This window comes from Puntigrus tetrazona, chromosome 8, assembly GCF_018831695.1.
Source record: "Puntigrus tetrazona isolate hp1 chromosome 8, ASM1883169v1, whole genome shotgun sequence".
Lineage (NCBI taxonomy): Eukaryota > Metazoa > Chordata > Actinopteri > Cypriniformes > Cyprinidae > Puntigrus > Puntigrus tetrazona.
The window spans coordinates 7,045,570-7,056,429 of NC_056706.1; the positions used below are offsets into that span (position 1 = coordinate 7,045,570).

General features: G+C 36.5%; 1 protein-coding gene across 1 annotated transcript in view; it reads right to left on the minus strand.

Annotated features, from left to right (window-relative positions):
* Window positions 1–10,860, minus strand: part of xpr1a (xenotropic and polytropic retrovirus receptor 1a) — a 181,081-nt gene extending 170,221 nt beyond the window's left edge. The window contains 2 exon segments of the mRNA XM_043247046.1: window positions 5,292–5,343; window positions 10,451–10,860. Coding sequence (XP_043102981.1) covers window positions 5,292–5,343; window positions 10,451–10,519 — 121 coding nt within the window. The 5' untranslated portion in view covers window positions 10,520–10,860.

Below are 10,860 nucleotides of genomic sequence, written 5' to 3' on the forward strand. Positions count from 1 at the left end.
CTGTCATAATCAGTAAAAAAATTGAAGTTAAATATAACACAATTTCCAATTTCCACCTTATTTTGCAACACGAAAATAAGTTATTTTGTGGGATACTATTCATTAGCTGCTATAGCACATTTTCCAGTTTACTAAAGCTTTTGAATCTCAAATACTAAAAATGCAATTTTCTTGAAACTACATAAAAACAGTAGCAGTAGTTTTGCAGTAGCATTTAAGTTTTTATTCTGTAAAAACTAGCATTTTACAGTGTAGAATAATAATTTAAATGCAGTTGTCTCACAAATCTTTGCAAGGCATATGTGACCTACACAAAGAAGACCCAAGGTCACCTAATTCCCTAGTTTTTAGTCTTATAGAGAACAGGGCTCTATACTAGATGCTTTCTTATGTCCCTGCGTTCATTCCAACATGGAAGATCGCTTCACCTCATATCTCTCGCTCTACTGGATTACTGGAGGTGTGCCCTAGCGGCCAGCCAACCGGGAGCTTAACCTATAGAGTACAAGAAGATGCGCACAATTGCTTTTTTGCCAGTATTGATTGAGAATCATTAAACCTTGAAAGGCTGGAGGATTCAATGGGAATGAGTCCTGAATCTGTCTATACAAAGACAGAAACATAAAAAAAGAGAGATTTCAGACTGGGGCACAAAGAGACTCAGGAGAAATATACACATTTTGTTGATTTTATTTATTTGATTTTAGAACTGACTTGATTTTATTTATTTAATTCTAGAACTGAAATACTGTATGCCATTAGTGATTTAATATATATATATATATATAAATAATGTATGCCATATATATATATATATAACAAACAAACAACCAAAGAAAAAACGTAATGTCACATTATTCATACAGCCTGATGTACAGTTCCTAACCAAAATAAGCACAATTTTCCATAAATTTCAATGTGGCTATGACACTCCATATTAAAATATAATCAAGTATCATTGTAGATATTTCTACACTGTTGCTTGCTACGCTCCTAACTTTCACAAGAATAAATTGCACTCACTTTTGTCTGTTACTGTAGTTATTGTTTGCATAGTTATCCATCTATGTGGTTTACATAGAAAAACAATGGAAAGTAGCACAGTGCAATGGAAAAATGTGTTCAGTGTGAACTAGCCCCAATGGCAGCTTAAAGGTTTAATGATTTACAAGAAAACGGAGATCTTTGGTGATTTTGTTACTAACTTCTCACTAGAAATGACATCAAACTGACCTCAAGTTTAATATGTTATTTTTATTTTTTACCTTGAATGTGGCAAAACTGAATGCATAGGATAGTATATCATAGGCAACAAAGGACACATCTGTTGCACAATCATTGGATTCGGACATGCAATATTCCCTTCCTCCATATGCTGCTCAGTGTTGCCTGGTTTTCACAACAAATCAGCCCTGTGGTTCCATGGTAAAGATTGCATTCTGGGGTTAAAATAATTTTTAAATAATTTTTTTCATTTAACATTATTTGAACACATTATCACATTAATTGGGTTGCTTAAAGACATGAAAAGCAACCTGCGGCAACAGTTAAACTAGCCCAAATGTGCAGGGAAACTGGGGACGTGGCAACACTGATTCATGCATGCTGTGTCAAATTACATTCCTCCTATAAAGATCAATAAGGATGCATCTATATCTACATCCACATCTCAATTGCTTAGGCCAACCAGAAGCAGCAAGCAAGCAAGAAATTAAGCAAGCTAAAAAAGAAAGCAAGTGCTCATATTTCCTTCACTGCTGTCTCGTCTTTAATTAAACCTCTGGGCTCAGACAAAAGGCCCACAGTGCAGGTTAAATACAGCATGAGACTACAAATCCATAAAAGTCTTAGAAAGTGCACACAAAGCCAATTTGAATGCACTCACCTCAATTACAGCTACACTGACGAGTGTTAAACTGGCAAGCTAAGCTGAAAGGCAGGACTACAACGTTATGAATAACATTATAGTGGGAGTCAGATGACCTTTAGGTAACCATGGGTGAACCATTCCTTTCCCTTACAAAAAAAATTGTGTCCTGGCAAACCCCTCTGGCTCAAGTTCATATTTACACATGCTAATGAGCTTTGTTTGCCACAAATCTGCTCACAGTTAATTATGTTAGCATGCTGCTAAGCTAATGAACCATTTCTCAAATAAGCCAAAAATTTTTTTAAATAAACTCAGTGTTCAACATTTTATATTAGGCCAAATCATTTTTATTAATGCTTTTTGTATAGTTTTTGTATATCACTGAGCTTGCTTTACATTCTGAGATTACTTTTTTCATGGTTCCCTTTAAAATGCATTGAAATAGGTTAGGTAAGTGTTGGTACACTAACTTTGTCACAAAAAGGGGTCTTGCATAAGGCAAGTTTACAGTGATCTTTCATCCTCTGTCTTTCAAAGGATTTACAAAAACTCTCACGTACCTCAGAACCATTAGGGACCTCAATTGCTTATTTCCGTAGCTGAACACGTTAGCATACTGAGCTGATCTGTGTTCCTGACACTGAAAGGGAATGCTGACACTTTGAACTGCCCCTCTCTCAATATTGAGCTTTCAATATGACTATATCAGATCAGGCCAGAGAGAAAGAGAGAGAGAAAGAGGGCCGTAATAACCCAATAAATTGCCTCCCTGGGGCACCAGTGTGTTCACAGAATATCAAAACTCCTCTTTCTTATACTCTGCAGACTGTGAAGAAGAAAAAAATAGCTCCCTCATAAATCTAGCTGTGGTAATTAGTGTTTCATGGGAGGTTTATTTAATAAAATCATCACTTGATCGCAACAGATTCTGACATTGCAAACCTATATGTGAAAAACTACTGCGTTAAGCCTTACAAATCATGTTACGAGTTTTGATAGACAAGAAACTTAATATAAAAGCCACGAGACAGGTGCTTCAATAAGTCTGCCTATTCCTTTACTCTATTTTCCTCTCTTTCATTTTCCATCCATCCACTTTCCCTGTAGAGGGACATCAAAGCGGTTTTGAAAGAAAGAAGAGACCACAGCACCACAGCTGTACTGATATTGGACACTGTGGGGCTTCAACTGAATGCTGGGAAAGCGAGAGAGCCATTGATCTTTATGGATTAATTCTTATCTGCTGGATTTAGACACTGGCATTGATTATAATACCATATACTGGCCACATTACCATTAAGACTTAAACTAGCTTAATCCAGTAGTTACATGATATCACAATTGTTCTTCAATGGATCTTCCAGAGTATTCAGATCCTAGGTATTACTTGAGTAATTATATGTGTAATTTACTTTAAAGGAACACTAGGCTCATTCTCCAACTCCCCAGAGTTAATAAGTTGAATACACGATACACAATATAACTACCCGAAGATTGGCAAAGTAGATTCCAAAAACAGTAAAACTCAACCCCAGAGCTAAAAAGATGAGTTTTACCATTTGAATCCATTCAGCCAATATCCGGGTCTGGCGATAGCACTTTTAGCATAGCTTAGCATAGATCACTGAATCCAATTAGACCGGTAATATCGCATTCAAAAATGACCACAGAGTTTTGACATTTTTCCTATTTAAAACTTTACTCTTCTGTAGTTTTATCGTGTATCGTATATTCAGCTTATTAACTCTGGGGTAGTTGGAGAATGAGCTATTTCCAAAAATGCGGAGTGTTCCTTTAAGTGTATGTCTACAATGTTTTTGTCTAGAGATTCACTGACTAAATTCTGGTTTGTACAACAAGCCGGTAATTATTTTCAGATACATTACTGCTATTAAAATTCCTAAAGTGTTGTATTTATGCATTCCAACTTTACAATGTACAGTATAATATATTTATTTTGAAATCTAATAAAGATTACATTTAACAGTTATAATAAAAAATGGGTGCAAACATTAACTTTAAATTTAAGATAACAACAATGACTTAAACATAAAAAAAATTATTAAATAAGCATTCACATTTCACTAACCAATAAAGTCTGTATTATTGGCCTATAACCAATATGATAGAGATATATTGCACATCTAATTATTCACCCATTTTTCATCCTCTTCCTGGCAAACAAAAACACAAGTCTGATTGCTTACAAAAGTAATAGCACACTCTTTGCAATAAGCTGTATGAGCAAATCTGTGGGATGAATTTTAACACTAAATTTAAGTTCAAATGTCTAACCGTAAGTATAAGGTTCTTGCCACAGAAATCACCACTAATAATTACAATGCAGGTGTTTTTATTGAGTAAATCACAGTTACAAGCAACCTGTGGATTATTTGTATGCCAGTCAGCAAAACCCAGTTAAAATGCAGCTCAGCCATTTTCCTGTTTTCCACCCAAAACGTTTTAAACACAATAAATCTGTTATCCTGACGAACAGACATGCCAACTTTGCTTTCATTTCCCACCTCAACGAAACCCTGAATTCCAAAAACAAGGTCAAAGTGGCCTGCCAGACACACACACAAAGTCTGACAGAGACATACAGAAGCACTGACTGGAAAGAACATCTCTTCTTTAGTGTGACAGGACCCTATAAACATACGCGCGCCACGCGCACACACACACACACACACACACACACACACACACACACACACACACACACACACACACACACACACACACACACACACACACACACTCCTGAGGGCTGTTTGCTGTTAGTTCTCCAAAAGACGGATGCCAAACTGTGTGGACCTTCTTCAGGTGTCTGGCACTGTTATGAATGGCTTGCTCAGTCTTGTTCCTGGCAAAACTTACATCCAATCATTCGTGATCCAGCTGACTGTCTCAGAGGACACTTTAAACAATAATTCATGCTGGCATCATATCATTTCATGTCACAGCAAAGCATGTTGGGTCATACTTTGTCACGTAATATAACGCCACATGAAAGCAAGACATAAAACTTCATCACTAATGTCTCTAACCAAATGTTTACCTAGAAACATCCACCAAATAGGAAATCAGAGGTAACAGACTCATTTAAATTAGTATGACATCAATGCTTCGTCACTTTGAGACTCAATGACTTGAAACCAAAGAACTCTGTTTACTTCTTTGCGACAGTGCCTCAGATAAACTATTTTCCCATCGCACCCTGTCAACCTCACGCCTCGGCGGACATCTGACGTCCTGTATTAATTATAGCTATGCCGAGCTGCCCCACTGTCTTGCAAGAGATGCGGCAGTGCTGAAATTTCTTCTATTTATAGTAGGAGTTCATTCTAGGGTGGTGGAAACGAGTACAGAATGGAAAAAGGGTTTGGTCGGTTGCATGTTTAGAAGGGAGTTTCCTTACCTTCTATGGATGGGGCCTGGTCCTGGGCCGCATAAAGCATCTCCTTGAAAGCCTGCGTCAGAAAAATAGATACGGCAATGATGAGATCACAATCTTATGGTGCAGGTCAATAGTGCAATGATGTACAGAAGTCTTACATATTCTATTAAGGCAACTTGTCATGGCAAAGAGAGTTGACCTGGCTGGATATGTAGGCTAATTGAGGTTACTTCAAACACTGATCGAGCATGTTATATGGGTATTGTTGTTTCTTTAAACATGAATATTAAACTCTGAGTGAAATGGTAACTTTCGGCTCCTTGGGAATATGATTACATATTTCTCTAAGCATGCCATTAACCTTGCAGATAATGAAAAACACTGGACGATTATGCAAAGTCTGTTTCCAGATACTTCTGGCTGTAAAACACATAACTATTGGGCTGTTTTAGTCATTTCAATGCTTTTGATTTCATGCAAGCAAGGTTAATCTGGTAATTGGTGCAGTTTCATACATTCAAAAACAAAACAGATTTTCAGGGTGGCATTGAAGATACTGTCATAATAAAAAAAAAGTGAAAAGCATCTTAAAAGGTTGACAGGTATGCTTTAAAAAATGTTTGCTCATTTCAGAACGTTTGCTTAAAAAGTGCAACTGCAATTTTAAGGACAATTCAATCCATTTCTACCCGTTCTGTAATTATTATAGTAATATTCAATTATAAATTCTACATGTAAATTAAAATAATACATTATACATATAGACAAATTTTGTCAGGTAAATTGTAAAACGAAAAATAAAAAAGTTAATTCAGCATTTTATATATCTATAAAGCATTTTTTATTAAAACACACTTCTACAGTGGAAGTTTACAGACTCACTTCTTTATAAAATGAAATCTATTGGAGTGTAAACATTTAGCACAGGGGATGAAACATTATCTGACAGTTTACTACATAAGCTGCTGTCAGTGCAGGGAAGTGCACAGTCAATATATAGCATAGATTGAAATCCATATCTAGACGCAACAAAAGACAAATCACAATCAAGAACATTTATTTGCTAAGCAGACATCCTTCGTTCAGGGGAAACGTCAACCAAAGCCAATTAACATGGGGCTGTACAGATGCTGTGAACACTTCTTTTCACTATAACCAAATCTCACACTCAAGGTCAAAGCCTGGCCAGTGTGTCAACCAATGAAATAAGAGAATCATCAAGATGGCGGCATTGCCATGGCAATGGTGATGATGACACAAAGGCTAGATGTGCTCTCTAGAGTATTCAAGTTATACAACCAAAGACTGTAACCAGGATACATTTGTTCTATACATCTGCCCGTCCTCCAGAAATATGTGTGCATGAGTCTGCGTGAGGTTTGGGCAGATCTTTGCGTCCAGCGAGCCTGACAGCAGATGTCATCCCAGTGGGAGAGGGAGCGCAAGTCCCTGTGTGTATACGTGTTTGTGTGTGTAAGTGTGTGTCAGTGCATGTGTGAACAGCAGGTCTGTGAAGTCAGCCAGCAAGATCCATACGTCCCAGCCAGTAAGCAGACCTGCTGCTTTGAAGAAATATACTGTATGCACGCTCAAAACAAGCTATATTATATTTTTAGCAAGGCAAATATCACTAGAACTATTGCTCATGGCCACATTGTTAACTTTAGTGATTTATTAAATATTTTTTTTTAAAAACATGCCACTTTTTTGAAAATAGGCTCATTTATACAGTTGATTTTTACCAACTTAACTAGTTTCCAATTCTTAATTAACTGCAGATAGTTGTCTTCAGCAAGAACTTCTTGAATTTGCGATAACTGACACTGGTGACAATAATTATGAAATTTCAAACGGTATAAAAATTTTCACATATTAAAGACCTTATTTAAAGCAAAAATAATTATCGTGAAAAATATTGTTACTGTGAAATATAATTATTGTGAAAATAAGACTGTGGTCATATCCTTATTTAAAGACAGTGTATAAAGCAAAAATATCTATATTGTGATATATATATAGTTATAAAATTACGCCTATTGTGATTTAAGATGTTGATCTTATCCTCCATCTCTAAAAGGATCTAAGCCCTGATTAGGGATTGACTGCCTAGAACAGAGCATCAACCACATAGAACATCTCAGATCTAGCACAGCAACGCCTAAGAAACTGCCAAGAACTACATAGCAACCATAGAGAAAACCACTCAGAAGTAGCAACCTCCCAACAACCAACTACTTTTAGAACACTTCAAAATGCATGTCGGACCCCTAGGAACCACCCACAACACCTTAGCATTCACACACAAGTGAACGTGTTGAATATACTTCACCATCCTCCACCAGTCATTTTTTTCTCTAATAGAGTTGTATTGCTTTTCTATAATTAAGCAGAAATTAATTAGCACATTACAATAATCAGTACTGACATGAGATGAATCTCCTGATGAAGTCGTTTCAACTATAAGATGCTAAATATACATTACGATTGTTTAATTGACAACCATAACGATGTTCCTCTGGTGTTCAGAGGTAATGGTTGAATGCCACACCACCTTCTTCACGTTCGTTTTCTCCCTTCTTAATCAGCCTTAAAAACTAAAGATACTACAGCTACTTTAAATGCACAAGCCGGAGTGTGAGAGCTCATTAATTTATCACTCAATCAGTTTGTCAATTTATCAACTGGGAGACTAAGTGTGTCATCAACTTTCCTTCACCCTTCTATTACTGCAACCTTCTTTCTACCTTAGCATGCGAATCACTCAATAAGTCACAATTATTTCAAGGACATTTGCTTTTGAAGACATTACGTAAAGTATTGAACAACACACATAGTTCAAAGTTTTAAAGAACGGGCAGAGGAAGCTTTTCACTTTCTTTTTCTTTATAATGTTCCGAAAATCAGTTTATGGACTCTAGTTTTATTGCGTAGAGCCTGTGGGGCTGCTTCCCATTGACTTTCTACGGCACTGTCAGCCACAGGCAGCAAAGCAATAGGTGAGGAGAGACCGAGTCCATCTAGTAATCACGACTTAACTGCTCACAGAGGGACTTCAGTGACCAAACAATAATAAATTCTGCTTTTCTTTGGGATACACTCCGTAAGACAGAGCTGCAGTGGATCATATTGTATCGAACGCAGTTGAAAAAAGATGTTCGTCTTCATCTTGCCATGAAAATCAGAGCCTCCCACTTCTGCACAATCTATCACCGCATGTAAAGAATAGAGCCAGACAGTTCATTGATAAGGCTGTACAGCGCCAGAAAGGATATTGCTAATCATATATCTCTGTCATGTAAACATTGTAAATACAGCTCGCATATCCATACATTCCCTGGTAGTATCAAATGGGAGGTTGATCATTATGAATGAAAATTTTCCTTGAGTCCTTTGTCTCGTCCTTGACAGATCAAGCCGGAATCTCACTGCAGTTCATTTGCACATGCAAATTGACACATGCAGCTAATAACTGAGGTTTGACACCGAAAGTCCACCCAAAGACGACTGAGATTAATCTTAGATGCAACAGACATAGAGGCAGCATTCACTAAAGCACCTGAGAATATCTGCAACAGATGCATCCATTTCTATTAAATGATCCAATATTGATCAATCTGCCAAACTACGTGAAAACAAAACAACAACAAAAAAATACTAGAATGATTCTTATAGGCAATTTTCTGGGAAAAATGCGTATTGTTTATATTTTTGCCTACAGTTCATGTTTGTCTGGGTTCTGCGTCTGATTACAGATTCAGCGCTCCAGACAAAGGATTTCTCCTCCTTTGCACCAAGACGGATGCTGAAGCTCTGACCATCCACCATCACACAACAAATACCATTGATTTATTGTCTAAGGGTGCAGTCAATAATTTCACAGCACAGAAACAATAAATAAACCAACATCAGATTAAAATCATGCATGAAGTCATTCATTATTCAACAGTTCGAATGACCACTTCAACGTTTTTCCATCCACTGTTTAGAGGTCAATAAAAACAGAATAAGAAAAAGTAATTACACGCAACGCTCTATATAGTAATAATAATAAAAAATAATAATGGCTTAATTTTGAATTGAGAAGGTTTTTCCTAATTATATTTTATTTCAAGTGGAATTATACTCTATTTAGGCAGAGGCTTGATAGTAGGGCATGTTATATTTAGTGATGGATATAGCATGAATCTCTCAGAGCTCTTTGTTCATAATTCATAAAAATAAAGGTGGTTGAAAACCCTGAAAGCCATGGACTGCAGCTGTTTTAAACCTTTTATGAATGAAGAAAATTAAGTGCATTTTAAACCTGCCTTATATAGTGGGAAATATCTTTCATGACGTTATTTTAATGCTACATCAGAAATCAAGACTATTGTAAATATTAAATGCTGTAGCAAGCCTCATTCTAAAATTTTATTCAAAAGAAAAAAGATATTACTGCAGAAATAATTTTAACTCCTACACTCAGCAAATTAATTGCCGCAGACATAAAGTGGGTGAGCAAACTAATTACATCAAATGACCTTCCTGGCTTAATCCCAAAAAAGAATAACTTTAGGTGAGTTTTTACGTAATGTAACTTTATAATTCTATTATATTAAAAAAATTACACATACATAGATTTTATATACATATACATGTGATCTTTGTCACAAACGTGTAGGCAGGTGTTTGGTTGCTCCAGGTGGACTGACTGCGAGTGTCAATAAACAAGAATAAAATCATTATGAACTGAAATATAAAAAAGGAAAATACTAATAAATACATTTAAACATAAAAATGTCTGGATGTAAAAACTGCCAATGATTCATTGAAAAATATCAAAGAACACGAAAAGACAAATAATATATATGTATATTGATGATGAATACTAGTAGATTATCATATTTTAATGAAAAAAAAAATCGCAAAAAAAATCAATCAATAACTAAATAAAAAGCATTTAGCAATTGTTTTCCAGACACATTATTGTTTCACCTTATGTCTGCTACGTTTATATGTATATATAAATAATAACAAACAATATTTCAAAGCTTGCACAATACTCATAATTATAACCTATTCAAATCAAATAACCCGCCTAAGTTTTCCTCTTACTGTTTCCTCCAAGTTGCTTCACAATCTCTGGGACGCAACTACGAACTACATGCACCAAGGGAAAAAAAAAAGCATAAATCTCTTACCTCGTATTGAATATATTGTTTTCTCCATTCTGGAGTAATATGGGCAGACAGGTGCTCCGCAAACTTCATGCTGGCGGAGCAGAAATCCACAGACGGACTATAATAGTATCCTCGAGTCGGGCAGCGTCTTCTTTTGGGGCTTTTGTTATTTCTGTCACTAAGTTACAGAGCCGCCTGCGTTGTCTAAATCCCGTCCGGTCTGTCACAGTCCACTATTTCCCGGTCCCGCATATTACCCCGTTCAAAGTGAAACAGAAAGATACTAAAAGTAACCTCCTTCTACTTTCAGAGACGGGTGCCTCAACGACAGCGCTACAGCCCCAGCACGGGCGTCTCTGGGAGTGACTTTCTCTCTCAGGACTCTCTGGGCGTCTGTGAAGTAGCTGTTGTCCGCCATCAGCGCGCGCTGA